The 19,984-nt window shown below is 36.9% G+C and overlaps 1 protein-coding gene across 9 annotated transcripts in view; it reads right to left on the bottom strand.

Annotated features, from left to right (window-relative positions):
- Positions 1–19,984, bottom strand: part of PLEKHA7 (pleckstrin homology domain containing A7) — a 146,877-nt gene that overhangs the window by 38,757 nt on the left and 88,136 nt on the right. For 7 of the 9 annotated variants that reach the window (XM_040066014.2, XM_040066010.2, XM_040066011.2 and 4 more), the window contains 5 exons: positions 15,815–15,926; positions 10,012–10,116; positions 8,178–8,250; positions 6,823–6,923; positions 347–525 (listed from right to left, as the gene is read on the bottom strand). In XM_040066014.2, coding sequence (XP_039921948.1) covers positions 347–525; positions 6,823–6,923; positions 8,178–8,250; positions 10,012–10,116; positions 15,815–15,926 — 570 coding nt within the window. Of the gene's footprint in view, positions 1–346; positions 526–3,161; positions 3,265–6,822; positions 6,924–8,177; positions 8,251–10,011; positions 10,117–15,814; positions 15,927–19,984 lie in introns of those variants that run through there. The other 2 variants (XM_040066013.2, XM_040066020.2) reach the window with 2 other exon arrangements.

Here is a 19,984-nt window from a genome sequence, read left to right as displayed (position 1 = left end):
CCAAAGGCTGCAATTGGCTGTTGCGGGTGTATGAATTTGCCCACAGAAACCGGAACGTTTTACCTGAAATTCCCTAAAATATTATATATAGAGAGAAATTAATCCAGATCACTAAATGTGGGCACACCACTTGCATGCATACAAAAAATACTGAACACCAGGTTTTCTTAATGCAAATCAGTTAACTGTTTTGCAACAGAATACAAATTAAAAATAATTATTTCTTTAAAATGTGGAAGAGTTTTATGCACATATCTACAAACAGCAGTGTCAGATACCACTCTGGATGCAATCTGTGTAAGATGCATTAAATTTCTTTTTTAAAAAGCTCCAGAGTGGAACTTGCCTCTTCAGTGAGGAGCGTGTCTGCATGAGAGCAGCCTGGTTCATGGCCCGGATCCAGGCGTTCATATCCTCCTGGGTGTCAGCACTGAAGTAGTACGTCCGCATCCCTGTGTGCTCTGCCTGAGAGCCAATGACAGAATTCTTGCTATAAATATATGCCCGCATACCTGTGTGAACAGCCTGGAAGAAAAAAAGAAGAAATAAAAGTCAGACAGCTCCTTTACCTTTTCGCTCCCAAAAATTAACTTATTTTCCAACTCCTTGATTGTTTCTTGAATTTGGGGTGAATTATTACACTGCCACAATGGGCTGTTAGTGGAGTAAACTCAAAAGGCATTCCAATTTTTACTTAAATTCTTCTGCCTTTTTCTAGAACTATTAAGCTGAAAGTCCAGTGCTTATGATTTTCACAGTGGGAAATTTCAGCTTCTCTTTTCCTTTTAATTGATACATTTCTTTTGCCATAAATACTACACTAAACAAATTGAAGAAATCCCTATACTACACAAATTTAAGAAATTCTCAATAAGATATGCATCAGCAAGTCAATTTTCCCAGCTCGTTTAACAAAGAAATTTATTCAGAGAAAACACAGACAAAAATCGTATTTTAAGCATTTAAACTGCTTATTTAAGAATCTATTATAATGCATGTTAAGATCTTTTGGTTAAAGCATGCACTTGAACACGTATTAGCTGCAAAATCACAAGACTTACTGATAAAAGTTAGTAACACTGATGGAATTATCACATAAAATATTGACAATTATCTCTGCACACCAAAATACTCCATGAAATTCCACTGTGAACTAGAGGTACTGGGCAATTTCTCTATAAATATATTCAAAATTCAAATGGATTCAATGTAGAATATCTTTGTAACTCTAGGCTAGTTGAATTTAATCAATTCTCATTCATATTTGTATTAGCAATACTATAAATATTACCAAATCATCTAAGTCCTGCAACACTTCCAGATTAGCAGAGAGAGATTCACCTCCTTGCTTTCCAAAAAAACTGAAGACAGTATACTCTGCTTGAAAGCTCTTGCAATGATATTAAAATGAAATTAGTAATTTAAACTTATTTTTATAAAATTAAGCCTGTTATCACACACAAAAACTAATAGCACTGAATACTGCTGACACGGGGGGTTTTTTTAAGAGAAAGAATTATACCAAATTTTTAATTTGGCAATTTGGCTACATCTCTTTCTAAAGGGTAAATGTATTTTGAAAATCCTGCCTAATAATTGGTCTTTTTATACTGATGAAATCCTCTTCCCCTCATTATTCTAAATCAAACTAAAAAAAAAAAAAAATATTGTAGAGAAAATCATAGATGGTTTCAGAAATACAGTCATTTTGACAAAACCCAGGCTATTTAACCCAGTGCAGCCCTTCCTAAACATTGTAACGTCAGTTGTTTATCTAGAATTTCCCAAATTACCATGATCTTAGAGACTTGTATCAACAACTCCAAAGAGCAAAATATGTGCTTGCTATCACAGTGCTTTTAAGAAAGTTCTGTGCAAAATTTCCTCCCTCCCTATGGCAGGCTGTTCTCCTGAATGTGTGAAGTGTGGCCTTTTCCCTTCTGCGCCTCAAGCAACGAAGCCTGAGTTTGTTTTGAAAACTGGAGACTGAAGCAGAACAGCCAGCTAGAAAAAGGAGGAGGAGGAAAAGGAAGAGAAGAAAAGGTTACATAAAGATGTTAAGACTCTCTCCTGCTGAAAAGAGTCTCTACTTCCCAACAACATTAGCCGAAGAGGGAATACAAGGTGTTTTCTTCTCAATTCCCACCATTCCCACCTACCTGTACACAGGAAAACAGGACTTACATTAAACAATAGCTCTGATCAATCACATATTTAGAAACCAAAGGACTTTACTCATGTTTGCCTGCTAGACTTCTTTGGTTTTTCTTTGTTGTTATTTTTTCCTCCATTTTCAGAACGTGAGAATGCTCAAAGCAAATATAATTTAGGAGCATTAATTCATTGTAATTTACAGTAACCGTCCAGTGCATGAAGAGACCAAAAACTGGCAGCTCCAGATATAAAGGAAAATGGTGATTTTAATGTGAGACCTTATGACTACAGAGCTCTTTCACGGAGCAGGTTGATCCCACAGAAGGTGTTAAAATTCGAAAGTGAATTTATTCCTGCAGCAAAGCAGACTATGCAGGTCCCACTGCAGATGATGCAGTAGGACCCAACCATTCACTGGCTCTATACTTGCTTTAAAAAAAAAAACAACAGAATTTTGGGTAACTATCTGCATACCACACCAAGAAATGGATGTAACAGCTGTCTTAATTGACCTGTATGCCCTGATTAACATAACCCTTCTCTTGTGTTTTAGGTTTCTCTTTGAACACAGCTGCAAGCACTGCCTAAGAGGCTGCAGCTGAAAACAGTATCAAAATGCAAACTGTGCTGTACCACTTTCACTTGAGAGACTGAAGCTCCCACAGCCATAAACATTCCCAGCTTCAGAAAGGGATAGTGGAGATGGTATGCGATTATCAACAAACACAATATCCAGAAGCTCACGATATGTAACACTGGTTAAGGGAAAACTCAAATTTATTTCAGTTATTTATTAGTAGTGTGTTTTATATGCAAGAAAGCCACTTTGTGCCAATGTCCTGTAGCTGTCCCTGCTGGCAGACAGAAGCTAGCAGGCCTTTTGGGTTTGGGATTTTTTTTTAAAGCCAAAGCTATTAAGATGGCTACAGCATACTAAAAAGCCTAGAACACAGCACATGCTCACATGTACACCATACACACAACGGTGAAAAAAATAATATTGGTACCTATTCATGCATTCAGATGCCTTAATGTGGATAGATTGAGAAGAAAAGCAGTCTCTCTCCCATAGTGCACAGTAGGAGAAATGGACAGTAAACCCCAAGAGCATATCAACAGGACAAGACAAGGACAAAAAATTAAACAAGTTAAAATCACTGAAATATTCTTCTTTTTTAAAAACAAACAAACAAAAATCTAAAGAAAACAAAACAAACAAAAAACCCCAAACCCCACAACTTAACAAAAGACTCTACTAAAAGTAACTAATGCCCACAGCTGCTATGTTCACCTTGGTCAAAACACCTAAGAGAAAAAAGCCAGCATTCACAGAACAAAGGGATAACTAAAGGAACAGTCTTCTAATAACTGTAGTCTCTCCAAGTTAGTTCTGTCAGTAAGCTATAATACAGAGAAAATTCTTCCTTCTCCTGAATTTTGATATTTATGAACCCTTTATCAGCAAAAATTGATACAATACTCTGAGCCTTCACTGCAAACTCAACAACAGCCCACTACAACCTAACTCATCTTTCATCCTTAAATAATATTGAGCTTTTTGAGGATTTCTAAAAGCTTGAACCCTCCCCTCCTCCAAATTCAAAAACAGCACCTCTCAAATTTACAACCCTTGGCATTTTTTCACCTGACTCCCCATTTCCAGAGCAATATGGGACCCTAAGGAAGCACCACTGATTCAGAGAACATAAAGGAACAAAATATGTTAATTTTTTTTTTTTTTTTTTTTTTAGGAAAACCAGTGAGATCAAAGAAACAGATAGGAAGTTTGTCCTGGTCTCAGTGGTCTAAGCAATGAACAAATACTTCCATTAGTAAGATCAATTAAAAATAATTACCATGTTTGAGGACAACAAAGCCTCTAAAGAGACTGTGATGACACAAACCTCCATAAACTGATACTATTCCTGTCCAAAATTTTTGTATTACTACAAAGTTCAGTAATTTCTCTGTTAATTACAGGAAGTATTTCCAGCTATACATTAATGTTTTACAAGCCTTTTCACATTAAAATCTAAACATCCAATCTGTGCTCACTCATACTGGTACCAACAAAAAACCTATTTTTTTAAAATGCAGCTATTTGATTAACTAAATATCCTTAAGATGCAAAGTGCTGAACTAAATATGAAGTAAGGATCTTGAGTTCCAGGCTCACACACGGCTTAGTGACAGTGGCTTTCAGCTAGCCACAGCACTTTTCTTGGCACAAATAAAGGAAGTGAAAAAATTGTCAAGAGTCAAAAATTGTATCAAGATATAGACCTAAAAGCACAGCTTCTGAACAAAAAAAAAATTAAATGCACCTACTGTTCTATTTCAAAGTAGGGGTTTGATTGCATTTCAAAAGCCTGTACAGAGTTCTGCATGCCTGTAATTGTTAAACACCCAAAGAGATGCAAAAACTTAAGCTGGACCTCAGGAATGATGAAAAGAAAAGGATTTTGAGAACTCCTACAGGGCACATTTTAACATTTTGCAGGGTTTAACACAGGCCCCAGTGAACATGCATTTTACAAGCCTCCTTCTAACCAAATCATATGCAAAAAGCACCCATGTATTTGCTTAGCAAATTTCCTTCCTCTAGTTTTCCAAACAAAAGAGGTGAATTTTTTTCCCAGTTTTGCTGTTTCTCTAGCTTCCAAACTCATTGCCACTTCAAATGGGAACCAATCCCTCTGTTTCAACAGATTTACAACAACCTCAATAAAAAACCAAATGTAAAAAAACCCAAAAGGCCAAATGTAAAAAGTGCCATGGCACTTTCTCCTACTCATTCAGGTCATAAATGCAAAAAAAAATCTTATCTTTCTTTTGGGCTTAATCGGCTTGTGTGTTCTATTTCTGGCTGCGCTACGCTGCCCAGACAGAATGTCCGTCTACACTCTGGGTCTCGAGGTGCTCTGAAGAGATGAGATAAAGGTAATGGCTGCTGAGTGGATGCCAGCATAGCTGTGCTCCTGCTGTGGGGCGCCCACAGCCGACTCCGTGACCTCTGAACATCAGTGTTGGACAGGGTCCGTACCACGGGAACCGCACAAAATCCTCCTGCTGACTTTGGAGCTGGGTCAAAATAAAATCAAACTGCAGCATCTAGCCTGCAATCAATCATCAAACACCTAAAGCAGAGTTAAAACTAGCCTGACAAACTGATACATAAAATGTTGATTTTTTACCAGAGTTTTCTAGCATAAACTTTCTTTTGCTATCAACACCCTATTTCTAGCTATATCAATCTTTTAGTAACGACCTTGTGTTGAAAGTCTCAGGTTACTGGCTGATGATATTTCCAGAAGACTCAGATTAAATACCTGGTAAATACCCGCTCATATAGATATGATAGCCTAAAAGGAACAGGGGAAGTCTGCACTTGTTTCTGGCAAGGTTTAGCAATGACCAAACCATGGATTCCACTTCACTTGGCCAGTGGTGACCTAAGAGTGTGTGTAAACACCATTTGAACAAAATCAAAAGCAGGGAACCCTAGAAGAGTACATTGAGTTTCCCTTCCACTACGTGCTTCCTCCTAGGAAAAGGGTCCAGAAAAGGAGGGCTTTATGAATCACACTCAGTAAATACTGCAGGTGGAATGTTTTTCTTAAGCAAAGATTTCTTTGTAGCTTTACCCTGATAACTCATGCTCAGTGCATTTGAAAAAGTACAGTAAACATTTCCACAAAGTGCACTGGGTCTTTTTTAAACACATTTCCCAAGTTAATATTTGTTTAATAAATTTCAAACTATTATCCACTTGAGCACAGAACTGAAAGTAATAAAAGGCAGTCTCAACTTTAAAACGCCTCAAAAAATCAAAATGCAAGAGAAATGTTCAGATGTTCTTCATAATTTCAGCACAGAAAATATTAAAGAGATTCCTTCTGGATCTCCTAAAGTATGCCTGATCAAAACCTGATTTTTAAATTACTTTTAAATTTACATAGCTGATTTGCTTGATAGAAAACCAAGTTCTGCTCTGACTTTAAATCTGCCACAGGCACCGAAGTTTCTAAACTTTGCCTAAGTGCGGCAGTTTTGACAATCATTTGGAGTCAGTTTTTTGCACTATCAAGAAGAATATGTTTTATTTCACATAACAAAGACTAAAACTAGAAATTATACAATTGTATTTATTTTTAGCTAAAGAAAAAACCACAAAACTATATCAAATGAGAAATTTTTCCTTTAAAAAGTCCATACCACTTAGGATGACTAAGTGTTGTCATTTTCTAACTGTGAGATCTGAGTCGCTTCTTTTCTTTTTTAAAAAAAAAAACAAACCACAACAAAACCTAACAGACATCAGTCCATTATGAGATCAAGTACTCTATTACAAAGTAAATAAGACAACTTTTCTTCCAATTTGTAAACAGTACTGGAGCAACTTGTCAATACTAATTTCTGATTTTAGAAACAGGCTCTTTACTCAGAGCTCATTAAGCTCTAAGGACACTTACAAAGTAACAGACATGAATGTCAATTCATAAGGAAAACAAAAAGTGCTGTGTCATGTTTGAACAGGCAGTCAATAAATCTGGCTGCTTTAAAAACTAGTAACAACTACAACAGGAAAACAGATGATGTTCTTGTTTACAACAGCAGCTTTTCTAATGCAAATAAACTATGAATAGCTGATAAGCTTTACAAATGTACCTTAAAAGAAAATTTGCGATTTATTCGATCTTCAGGTCCAACTGGAGATATTACATAACTAGGCAATGGGATGCTCCCCAGAACAGACTCTTCTCTGCTGTCTGTGGAATAAAAAAATAGAATTAAGCTCCCTGCATTGTTCAGTGGGCTAACAATATATTCTCCTTCATGGACATAGAGAAAACAAGTATTAAGTAGAAACAATCGTGGTTCAGACTGAATATAAGGAAAAGCATTTTCCCAAGGACAGAGCAGCAGGAGCACAGACCAAGTAAGAAGCTGTGCCATCTCCATCCTTGGAGCTTTTCAATGCCTGACTTGATTAAGCCCTGAGCAACCTGGGCTGACTCCTTTCCTGACCCTGTTTCACCAGGCACTGGATTGCGACACTTCCCGAAGTCCCTTCTGATGCAAATTCACTTATGACTCAACACCAATAATACATGCAGAAAAATGTTTTAGTTTTACAGAAAAAAGATTGGAGTTTGTTTTCTTAACCAGATCGGGGTTTTATTGAGGTGGATTTTTTGGGGTTTTTTTTTTGTTTGTTTGTTTTTTTGGGGGGGGGGGGTGGTGCGGGTTCGATGTTGCTTTTTAGCTACAGCCAGAAGAATGCACTTCAAGAATAAATCTTATCATGCCAAATGAACAGTGACAAGCTGCAAAACATGATGGACTTTCCATTAAGCACTGTACATCTAGGCTAATTGCTACAATTAGGAAATCTCTCTTACTGCTGGCTCCAAGTGATCAACAGCAGAAATGCAGCACCTAGAAAAATGAATTCCAAGTCTGATATTCTGTAATGCTTTCCAAAATTGTAGCACGTGAAGTATTCAAAACTTAAAAATAACCATAATACCTAGTTTGGTCTAAGATCACATCTAACCTTTTTTTTTTTTTTTTTTTTTTTTTTTTTTTTTTTTTTTTGGTAGAATTACTAGATTCAGAAGTCCTCACTCTTAGTTTGTCCCTTGGATTAAAACTGAACTAATGTCTTGATATGGCCATAGTGCATTCTCAAAAAGCTCAGATGTCCAAGTGCAAGCTAGTAAGTACCAGAACACAGATCAGAGATGGCATACATCTTATTTATTCCAGTCAGATGTTCTGCAACGTAAACCGAGGCATATACCAAACATAAATTGTGTGAAAAAATATCATACAGCATCCTTTGCATCCCCTACTCTGGCCTAGAATTTGCTGTGCATGTAAGATGCCTGGCCAAGCAGTCATTTCACTGTTCACCTCAGAACAACTAACTGTATCTGAAGAGTTCAGTTAGTTCATGCATTCACCACGATTTGTACAGGTGAACTGTTCAGACTAACTCAAAACAGCTAATATCTACTCACCTTTGTAATAAAACAAACAATAATCAGCAAGCACAAACCATCGTCTCTTCCATAACCGCATTCCAGAGCTATCCTGAAATGCAAGAAATGCGGTAAACTTTTCATTTAGGGAAAGTTAACAGACACAGTGCTGATCCAGGGAGTAGTTTACTAGAAGTTTACCTAAATATGACTGCTAATAGCAAAACAAATGGCTTATATCTTAGCAAAATATTGCGTACTAAGAAAGAGGCAAAACATCCAGCTATAAAATAATGAGGGCAGAATATTCAAACTGCTGATTTTCATTAAGTAATTAAACCTTCATCCTAAACAGCATTCAGATTAACCTTATACGCAACCAATGCTTATTTTATCTGCAATAAAGAACCAAAGTGTGTTTCTGGATGCCACAAATTCCATCAAAGATGGCCTGCAGACCAAAATGAAAATCACTACACAGCTGTGAAGTATGACCTCACATTTCAGGCAATGATATCCTATAATTCAATCACCATATGTTACCCATGCCTAAAATGTAATTTAATCAAATATTCGTTAGGAAATAAAACCAGATGCATAATGTGCAAATTTTAATGAAGTATAATATGCCTGTGGAGGTAGATTAGATAGATATAGATGATATAGATGATATAGATATAGATGATATAGATAACCTTATCAAAATGAGTAACATTTGCATTGAAATTAATTTCTGAAGCTTTTTAAATTCTCAGACTATAACCTAGGCAAGCACAACTTCTTCAGCTTGGGTAGGCTTTGATGAGACCAGCAGCATAAGAAGCACCTTCATGTTTTAAGGGCTTACAAGCAAAGGTTAGGGGACAGAAAGAAACAGGATATGCAACATTGCTCTAGCAATTTCCCTCCTCCTTTCCGCAATCAAATTAAGTATGGAAGGACTTTCTTCCCTTCCCATTTTCATGCTACAAGGCTGGCAACACACTCTGTCTGAGTTCTGATTCAATCCTAAAAACTAATGCACTTGGGTAGTGGATGTCAATAGAGCTGAGAGTGGAACACAGCAGAATTACAACTCTCCACCCAGGAGGAAGCAGACAGCTGTCAGCTACTTCACTTTCCTGTGCATGTAAAACCATAACTCTAAGTCTCAGATCTCAGCCTTCTCCTGCCCACCCCGAAATCTAGCTGTTGGATCTCTGGTGATAACCTGGTAGACAGAGGCCGCCAAATGAGAAGCAGGGGTATTATTCTCCTACAACAGCTTTATTTACTTATTACACTCAAAGATGTGTCAGCTTCAGAGTTCAAGACATAGCAGCTGTAGAATTCTGTTCATTGGATGAAATTCTATAACCCAGTCTCTGCTGGCTACTGGTCTTGGTGACAGCAATGGTGAATGGGTCCCCATTTCCCATAATTTTCTGCCTCCTGCTTCTGGAGAACAAAAAGGCATAGGACCAGAATTAAGCCTTTGATCAGGGTAGAAGGGCATAACCAAGTAGACAAAATAAGGCCTTCACAGCCAACCTCAGGATGTCTCTGTTCTGAGGGAGTGAAAGATCATCCTGACAACAAGCCAGCAAGATAAACCAGGGAAAATAACCAGATTTAGGTAAAATTATAGCCTCAACATTGAGCTGTGATGGTGACGTCCATTAATCAGTTTCCTTTTCTGAATCAAACCCATTTGTAAATCTTGGTTTTCTTTCCAAGCATGAATTCTTCATCATGGAAGTCTGTGGAAATACTCAACACTGCCTTGTGATACCAACACTCAAGCTGCTGCTTTCTCATTTCCATGGAAGGTACTGGCTCTTCCTTGATAATTGCACTGAAGTATATGAACAGAAACAGGTGATCAAATGCATACTTGTTTGTGCAGCCAGCCTCTCACTATCACAGGAACATTGAGATTCCTCCTGATCGCTTGTTCCCTCTTTCCAAAGCTGTGAACTTTGTTTCCAGTCTTCACAACCTGTAAAGAAGTATAAATGCAGCAGTGGTTTCTAAACTGTACTGAGACTCATTTCGTATTACAAATACTCACGCTGCAATAACTTCATTACACAGCAACAAAGTATTCATGGCATTTTCAAGGGCAAGTAAACAGGCAATGATATTTACAACAGAGCAAAGTCAATCTACCACTCCATCAGGATGTTGTGCCAGCTCCTGCTGAAGAGCAGCAGCACTGGTGTGTCAAGTCAGAAAGGCAGAACGGTGGAAATTTTAGAGTGCCTGGGAAGTATTTTTGAGAGCTGCATGCAAGTCTCTCTGGACAGTATTGCACAGGTCTCTTACACACACAGGACTCTGAGCAGATGAATCCTACTCTTGTTCTTCTTTGTTTGGGCTTTTGATGTTTTGTTTTGGGGGTTTTTTTTGTGGATTTTAGTTTTTCTTTCCTGTTTAAAATCAAACAACATTGATAGCTTAATAAAATGCTTGGATTCTGGCCCTGCAAACAAAAGGAGAAGACAGTGACGCTACCAGGGAAGAGACCCACACGGCAGTCAGTGCAAAGCACAAGGACTAGGTAATGATTTGTATCTTAGTGAAACCTCAGTTTTGACTCACATGGGCAAAACTATTGCTATTTCAAAAACAAGCAAGGCCAATCCACCTGTGAAAAAGCAAGAACCACTCAATGAGTAATTGGCCTGTTCTTTTCCAGCCTCTGCCCAGTTTGCTCCTCCAGTTGCTTTAGGACAGACTACCCTTACAGCTGATGCCAACCTCTCCAAGGAAAGAGCTGTCCAAATTCTTTCCCACAGTGTCTCTCTTTTTAATCTCTGAGCTTGTCAGGGTACGGATGCTTGGTGGGCTGCAGGCAAGCAAAGCTCTGGGAACAAGTATATTCATCACACACAAGGGATAACATCAGAAAAATATCTCTGTGTACTGCTCCTGCCAGTCAGGCAATATCTGGACTAGAAGACAGTATATAACGTAAACAACTCTAGCAAAATACTCTAACTTTAAATGGATTCTGTTGATTGGATTGGTGAAGGCCAGACTTTACCAATCTGCACTAAATTTCCTGTCTTAATGAAGAGTTAAGACAATAGCTATGATCAGTACGAAAAAAATGCAATTTTTTTTTTGGTGCTATAGCGTATTAAACAATAAGGTTGACTGAACAGTTGTGAGGAGCTGTCAAAGGACAGGATTTCCCCAGCAGCTCAGTGAGGGTCTGCACAAGACCCACCAGTGCCCCAGCACACCACAGATGGTCACCTGAGGAAAAATCCTATGCCTGTCCACCTGAACACAGTTGTTGGGAGAAACCCAGCAGAGCAGGCTGTAAAACAGGTTTCTGAGGAGGTGCTCCTGCCATCCAGCTGGCAAAAACCAATTGATAGCAAAAGTCAGGTGAGGATGGTACCACTGAGATTTCCCATGTCATGTCTCTGCCAGACCTGTGCTAAGGCACTCAGCTAACAGGCTGCAGAGCATTGACTTTGGGCAAACAAAGACATACACAGGCTTTTTTCAAGAAAAATGAGAAGTAAGCAATACAGTTGAGTTTTTAAAATCTGCTGCCGAATGTTAAGACGGAACAGCTACATTAAAAAGGTGATGAAAAATAACGAGGCCCAAATTTGTTAAAGCTCTAAAAGTAAAAAAAACCTATTTTGATTTTGATTTTGCTTTATTTATACTCTGCAGCTGAAGAGAAATCATTTTACAAAATGTACAGAATTCAGTTTCCTAATCTTCTTCTCATGCAGATCTTTGGAAGGATGGAAGAACTGAGGAGCAGCTGAAGTGTAGCTGATCTAGCCTTACAGCAGCATTTAAATGTGGGGTGGTTTTTTTTTTTAATCAGATCTTTTAATCAAGCACTTTCTCTAATAGTAATCTTTTAAAAATGCAGACCACAATGTAGAAAACTCATCCTTGGACTTGATCAAAAGACCAAATGATTTCTGTGGCATGGGAGCAGGAAATTCTTCCAGAGGCTGTGTATTATATGTCAATCCAATACCCATAATGGAAACAAAATTATCATTTTAGGATACTTTATGTGATTAAAATTTTCATATAACCTTCAGTATTGATCATCTCACTCTGCCCTGGAATAAAACAGATACCGCATGTCGTGCCTTGCTTCCACTGGCTAGACTAAGAAACTGGTTTAAAAGAAAAGGTGTATTTTTAAACTATTTCTCTACACTGCAGGAGTCTTTTCCTAACTTAAATTATTCTGATATCATTGTCATGAGTTTAAAAATGCAGGTCAGCACAGCTATCTGTATCACTGAACACACCAACGTCACTTTTGACTTCAGTATATTTGTTATGCTGACTTGCTTGTGAATGACTGCTAAGTTTTTGCAACAAAAATCGAAAATGTCAAGAGCCAAAATTTTCAAATCCCTTTTCATCACTGCCTCTTCTTCTTTCTTACAGTAGCTTGTAGCTGAGAAGGAAAGTTGCTAACTTAATTACATAACTTTTTTCTTTCTTTTAAACAGGACTGACAAAAAAAAATACTTTAATTTGGAACTGATTTTTTCAATAGTAAACAGGAAGACTGTATTTTGGTCAAAATATGCAAATACATATGCATAATAAAACATGGAACTTTCAACCTAGAAGGAATTAAAAAAAATCAACCCATAAAAAGCCACCTGTTTAAGTTACAAACCCTTTAACTCAAAAAATCTCAGTGTTTAGAAATGAACTTATGAATCCTTTCAATATATCTACGAAAACGATACAAAATCCTTATTTTTCAGATGGAAAAAACTGAAACTCTCCAAAAGTCCCGGTCTTAATTTTGAGCATTCACATACAGTGGCTGTGAATGAGACCGTGTGCTCCACTCCAGCTCCAGACAGTCCCAGAGCTGGCACATCACATACCTGTCACCACTGCTTGTTCTGACAGCTAGACCCACTCTTTACTTGTATTCCTCACCAGTTTATCTCAGAGAAATACCAGCAACTACCAGTGTCATCAACAATTCAATGACTTCTGTTATGCAGAATCCATCTAAAACAAGCCCTCAAAATGTAGATAGTACATACATTCCCTACTATCCTTTCATTTTTGACTTGGCCAAAGTCCTGTGTGGCACAGTAACATTTACAAACTTTCATTCACACCATCAGATGTTTTAACAGACTAAATTTCAAATGTACCTTACTGTCAAACTGAAACAGTTCCTTTTTCCTCCATAACTTTAATTACTAATCAATATAAATGGATTTTAATACGGTTAATCATGTAATTGAATTGGCTTAGAACAAGCAGATCTTTGGGACAGGGAATAATTGCAGTTTATCAAAATGCCCTTTTGCTTTTCATTTCCTCAACTCCGTACCCCTCAAATGTCAAAGAGTAGGATAGACTGCATTGGTCTTCAGTCTTTAGATTACTTACTCAGACAGTTCCTGCATCAAGATACTGGCCCCAAATTTGCACAGCTCTACAGAAAAAAATAGTCTGAATTTGGCCAGGATTCCAACATACACCATTCTGTGATGGCATTTTCAGAACCAAATCATAGAAGCATTTTATAAAAAAAAAAAAATAAATAAAATTAGCCATGGCTAAGTAGAGAACATGAACCTGTCTGGCTTCATGATTGTGCTTCATGTCTGCATCTGGGAACTCGCTCTTTGAAAGAATGATAACGGAATTCAGGGAAGAAAGCATTTAGAAATGGATGGAAGGACCTTAAAATCTACTCTCAACCTGCCAAAAATCAACCTCACAGTGGAGGACACGGGTTATTTATTTTTACAGCTTTTTTTTCTCACTGCTCATTCACTTGATATAATTTTTGTGTTAGGGTATGAAGGAACTCAACAGATCTTCTGACTCTTCAAAAAGAGATAAGTTATTTCAAGCCTGTTAACACATGCAAAGATCAAACGAAGCATATGTAAGAAAGATCTTGGTTCATCTTAATTAGAACTCCAGTATTTATTAAGGATCCAAAGTAGAATGAATCTTATAAAAACAAACTTGGTGGAACTACTGGCAAAGCCTCTGTGAGAGCTTCATTCTAAGTCTAAAGCTGACACGTGTTAAAAAAATCCACACCTGGGAGCCCACCACAAGCATGCATAGCCACCCTCACACTGGACTGCAAAAAGAATAGAGAGACCAAAACCAAAACCAAAGTCTTGGGAGGTGATTCTGGATACTCTCTAAGCTGTGATGAAAAAAAGCTTTACCCTCCCATTCAGCTGTGTGACTCTGACATGCCCAGAGAATTAGCCTTCAGCATGCAGGTGGCCTCGGAGTGGAATCCGGTCCCCATTTTTGATCTCTGACTGGATCAGTGCAGGCATGTGACAAAGGCAAGCAGTAGGAGCAGGGGTCAGAAGATGCACACTTTTTGGCAGAAGTGTGATCCTGGCTAAGAGTTAAAGCCAGCTATGTCACTGGAGAATTCCCCAGCTCAAATCACCCTATCACGTCCCCAGTAAGTTTGCTGGTTTAAAGAGGGAAAAAATTAGCTTTCTGCCTCTAATGCAGACTTTAAAAAAATCAGAGTAAGGAGGGTAAATATGGTAAAAACAAATGCTGACATACTTTGGTAACTTCAACCCTTCAAAAATCAAAAAGAAATGTTTCAACTAATTCAAGTAACCTACTAAGCTTACTGTTTGCAGTGATAATTTCATCTAGCACTTTAAAGAGAAACATATTCTTGAGATTTGATACGCCACAATCTTTGTGTTGGTCCAATAACTTATACACTTATGGTAATTTTTAAAAAAATAATTTTTAACTTCTCATCTCCTATAGTCAAACATATCAAAATATTAGTAAAAATATTTTAAGTATTCCAACTAAATAAAATATCTTTGCAAACAATTTGGTGAAGTCCTTTCTTAAACTCAGTTACATAAGAGACTGACCACTTTTGCGCTGCAAAAAAAAAAAAAAACAACCAAGAAGTTTAAGAACTGCAATCAAAGTTAAGAAAATTATCTTATCTCTGCTAATTCTTTCAATTTTGCTCTATCCCTTTTTATCCACCTATTTCCTTTCTCACTGTTCTGTAATTTATTGTAAGGTCAAAGAAGCATTAAAATAGATGGTGACACTTCAAGTGCAGCACTATATTATATTTTGTTCAATAATGGACACAGGTCCTTTGTCAATGACAAGTAATGGACTTTTCTATTATTAAACATTATGTGTGTGAACTTGGTGCCTGCACTGTTTGTGAGCTGCACTGGTGGCAGAAAAGGATTTAATTGCTACTAAGAGGAGGAAAGACAGTAAGATTTCATGAAAAAGTAAGAGCAGCAAATTCCTGGTATCATCCATCACTTCTTGCCATATACACTGGACCACCACAACACTTGCTGAAATGCTAGTATTACATATATTTACTTCCATTGTAAGACTCTCAAACTTTCTATGTCACAATAATCACTATTAGATTATTATTAGAAGTGTTAGAAGTTACCATTCAATGCTATCATGTGTGTATACCGTGCTTCTAAAAGAGCTGTAACAGTGCTGTTACTACTGTATACAGTGCTGTTAAAAGATCTGTGTCTGGGTAGATGATGTTATCGCTTCTCTGAGGTCTTACTGGACTTCTAGGCTAAATCCACAGTCCTACTGAAATAAGCATAAGAATACTGGATTTAAAATTAGAGAAGTTCTGATCAACAAGCTGAAAAACCAGAATTTTCCTCTACCTTAGAGCCAGGTTTTGTATCAACAGCAGATGTAGTTACTGCAGTGGACGTTTCACTGACCATGCTTGAAGGCCTTTGGTTGATTTGGTGGTTGGACATAGATGAATTCTGTCTAGAAAGCAAACAAAACCAGATAATCCTAAGCACATTGTTTCAAACACTCAGTTTGGCATTTTTATATTTAAAATTCACAGTGTGCAAATGAACTACAAGTTAGTCAAATATTTCCCACGCATCTGCCAGTTCCATTGCACCACTCCTGTTATTTTGATTTCAGGTCTTTCTCAAGCAGTGACATCTGATGACTGGTATTTGTCTATGCATCAGGAGGGAGAAACATGACAAATTGTCTGCAAACCGAAGAGAGAATCAAGATATAACAAGGAGTGTGGTAAGAGAGAAGATAAGGCCTATGCAGTGAAAGCAAACTGTACCCAATTTAGAGACTTGGCCACAGTCTGGGAAGCCAGTACTGGGAAGAAAAGGACAGGAATCAGCACTTGGCAATAACAGGCTTTTTATTTAAAATCAAACTGAGTCTAGACTACTGTTAGATCTTACACTAACTTAATGCTGTATCTTTGAATCTGCCCAAAATATGATTCATAGCACAATATGAATTATTAAAATATATTTTATGCAAACCGGTGCAATTCATGGCAGATAATTGTTAGAAATGTGTAATTTCTGAGTCATCCTAAGATTCCAGAAATCCTGATAACTAGCTCAGATATCCATTTAAAGCATAAGTGAGGTCAATCCTACCAGAAGAACCTGTTCAGCAGGTAAGAATTCAGTACAGCCACCCAGATGAAGAATTGAGAGGATAAATGGAAGGGCAAAATAAAATCCTTGTGAAGAGAAGCTTCAGCAGCCAAGCTTGACACCAGCATCGAATGAAATTAAAACCACAGGTGGCATTTTCAAAAATCACTAACAACATAATTTAGCAAATCACAAGTAGCAATACAGTCACATCAGAAAACACAACAAAACAAACAATTAATCACACATGATTTTCCTTTTCCCAGTCACCAAAGCCATTAATTAGAAAAACTAAAAATTATATATATATAAGCTACACCAAACATGGTTGCTGCTAACCACTGAAATCCAGATCTGAAGACAACAGGGAACAGAATGATTCTGAGGAGTTACCACAGTTATCACGAGAGAAGAGTCTGTGATTTTAGTAGCTCAACACAAGTTTTAACAGAGGACAAAGCATTTGCCACCACTGCTCTTCCTCAGTTACAGCCTGAACAATTATCTGTCCAAAAGCTTGTAGAGGTGGTTTGGTGTCAGGGAAAGCATATTTTTCCATTTGTGACCAGGGTTTCAATGAAGCTTGCAAGTAAATAACACAACTTAGGTCTCGTTTTATTTATACCTTGCATATCTGGCATAAATTCCTTCTTTCTAGATTTCATACATAACCTCAGGTCCAAGATATAAGAATAATCTATAGCAAGCCCCTAAAATTCCTGGCCATCCTTTAAAGGAAGAGAACTTAATCATGTCAGTTTGAGTCAATTTTCCTCACCGCTTATGGACCAGGTACCTTACTTCAGCATTTTATCACCTTTTAATCCAGTCTCTGCAAAATACAGATTAAGAAACTTCCCATATATGACATTGCCTGACTAAGCTATTTCTGTTGACAAAAATGAAAAATACAATTTAAGTTTTGACAAATTGGAATTAATTTTTCCACTAAAAAAATTAATGAAGAAGGAATAACCCCAGAGTAATGGTCTTAATTTAAAATTTCTACTCTGGTTTAACAGATTTTCATTATTCTACAAAATACTGTTTCACAGCAGGTTAAAAATACTGCACGTTCAAAAAAACAAAAAAATTACAGGGGAAAATAAGCTATATGTTTAACAAGACCATCATGAGAAAATTATAATGCAATAGAGAATGATAAAAATGTAATTTCTAAGTATTTCTAATGTGATCATACAGTGATTTTTCTTCCACCTGCTACTAAAAGTGATCACTGCCAAGAAACCAGGCTTTCCCTTTCTAGTAGTATCAAATTAATGACAATCTTCAAATTCACAAGCAGAAAAATGCTTTTTAAAAAATATGAGGTTGTTGCCATGGAAGAATTCAAATAGCAAGCAATAGAGACTTCAAGTCAATTGAAAGAGAACATACATTATTATTCTCCTTTAAAAAGTCTTCGGCAGCAAACACTGGTGATGCAAACTTGCCGCACCCAACATTTAACAGAAAACACAAAACAATACTGCACATTTATTTCAATATTCATATATAGTATTTCAAGGATACAACAGATTTTTTGCATGAAATCAGAACATAAAACTCAGGTAATTCAAGTCTCTTAACAGCTAATCAATATTGTCAGTGTTTTTAAAAACAAATAAAAATTGGGAGAATATGCAGAATTACCTGAAACATCCTGGCACGTTAAGGGAATTAACATTGTCCTAATAGCAGCATTGACTCTGTGCGTTCGGAAACATTAGTTCAAAGTTACTATTACAAAAGATGTTTGATAATATCGGTTATCCAAGCCACCCCATTCTGTCTTTGTAGCGACGATGCTTTACTATTTTCAGGCTAGTTTTCTTACTGCCTCCCACAAGTTTGTGAATACACACACAGGATTCCAGTGTGTCCATTTGGAGCACCAATACTGTGTAAATTTTTTTAAGTACTTGAAAATAACACTCTATACAATATCTCCTGTCAAGCAACTTCCTGCTCTACTTAAACATTGCTAGTATGTCTCCAGAAACCATATTTAAAAGCCAAAAAAATTACACAGACAGCATTATGGTTATTAAAAAACCCCGACACTGAACAAGAACAATAAAAAAAAAAAGAGTACACCATTATCCCATATTGAAAATGCAATACTCACGAGAGATCATAAAGATAAGTCGACTTAGAAGATCCACATTCATACCAGCAACTTAAAAAGTTTATTTGTTGGAATCAGACATGATGCAATAACATTGTGTCAATGTAGGTTTATTACTAATAAATTTCCTAATCAGCTTGATTTAAAAAAAAAAAAAAAAATTTAAAAAACCCTAGCTCTCCGAGTGTTTCTATATACACAAACAAGGTAGATATTTACTTTGGGGTTGTTTGGGTCTCCTCTTTCCTCTCCACCTGATATTTTTGCTGCTATAGTAACCAAATGCAATAGATAAAGTAAGATGGCTCTCTCCCCAGAGGTTATACACAGGTTTTATCAGGCACACAAAAAAGGCAAGAAAGAGGATAGCACTCGTTGGATTAAGCACACTATTATTTTTTTCCCCCATACGTCTACATTTATGTTCAGGTCTTATCTTTCTAAAAAATACTATCTTCTCATTTGCAAATGCACTGCTATGACAAATATCATACAGCTCCTAATACACAACTAGTAGTGTTTAAAATCAGTTACACGGCTGCATGTGCCTGATTCTTCCTTTCTGTCTACAACTACTTAAAGAACTCTTATTTAAACAAAGATATGATATAAAATATGATATAAAGCTAATCCTAAATAATTCTATCATAGATTCTTACCAGAGAAATGCAGTGTAACAATGCAGTTAACTAAAACCCTAACACCTGTCTGGCAGTCTTATCATTAATTCTCACTTTTCCATCAGCTGCGTAAGAAAGATCCCTTCCTGGATTAAGGGTTCATTAAAAACATAAAGCAAAGCACAGAAATCAAGGGGCAGTTGTGAAATGGAGGGGCTTCCCATACAGCAAGATACTCAGATTATTTCAATGTGATCCTAAAAACTGCAAGGTGAACAAGTCAAAAGAAAACAACAATTATTCTAGACAAAAACTCGAATGTTGGCAGAAACAGATAGAAAAATAATGTTCTGATACAAGCAACCATGATGCCAAACTTAATTCAATGCCAACAACAGAAAAGTAATTCAAAGGAGGAAGAAATAAAAAAATGTCTCTGCAAGGAAGATTATTTTTAAATATCAGCTCAATGAATAACAGCAGCCAAAGCATGTTAAGAATTATTAGTAAAGGAATAGAGAAGGAAAAGTACAATTAAATTATTATAACAACGACCTCATACGATCAATCTTACAGTCACCTATGATCAATCATTCCATCAGAAAAAAAGAAACCTAAAAGTGAAACACAGAAAAGCTGGCTCTCAAGCAGAGCTAG

This window comes from Hirundo rustica, chromosome 6 (genome assembly GCF_015227805.2).
Source record: "Hirundo rustica isolate bHirRus1 chromosome 6, bHirRus1.pri.v3, whole genome shotgun sequence".
Classification (NCBI taxonomy): Eukaryota; Metazoa; Chordata; class Aves; order Passeriformes; family Hirundinidae; genus Hirundo; species Hirundo rustica.
The sequence above is the reverse complement of the archived record's forward strand: the minus strand, read 5'-3'. Positions and strand labels throughout refer to the sequence as shown.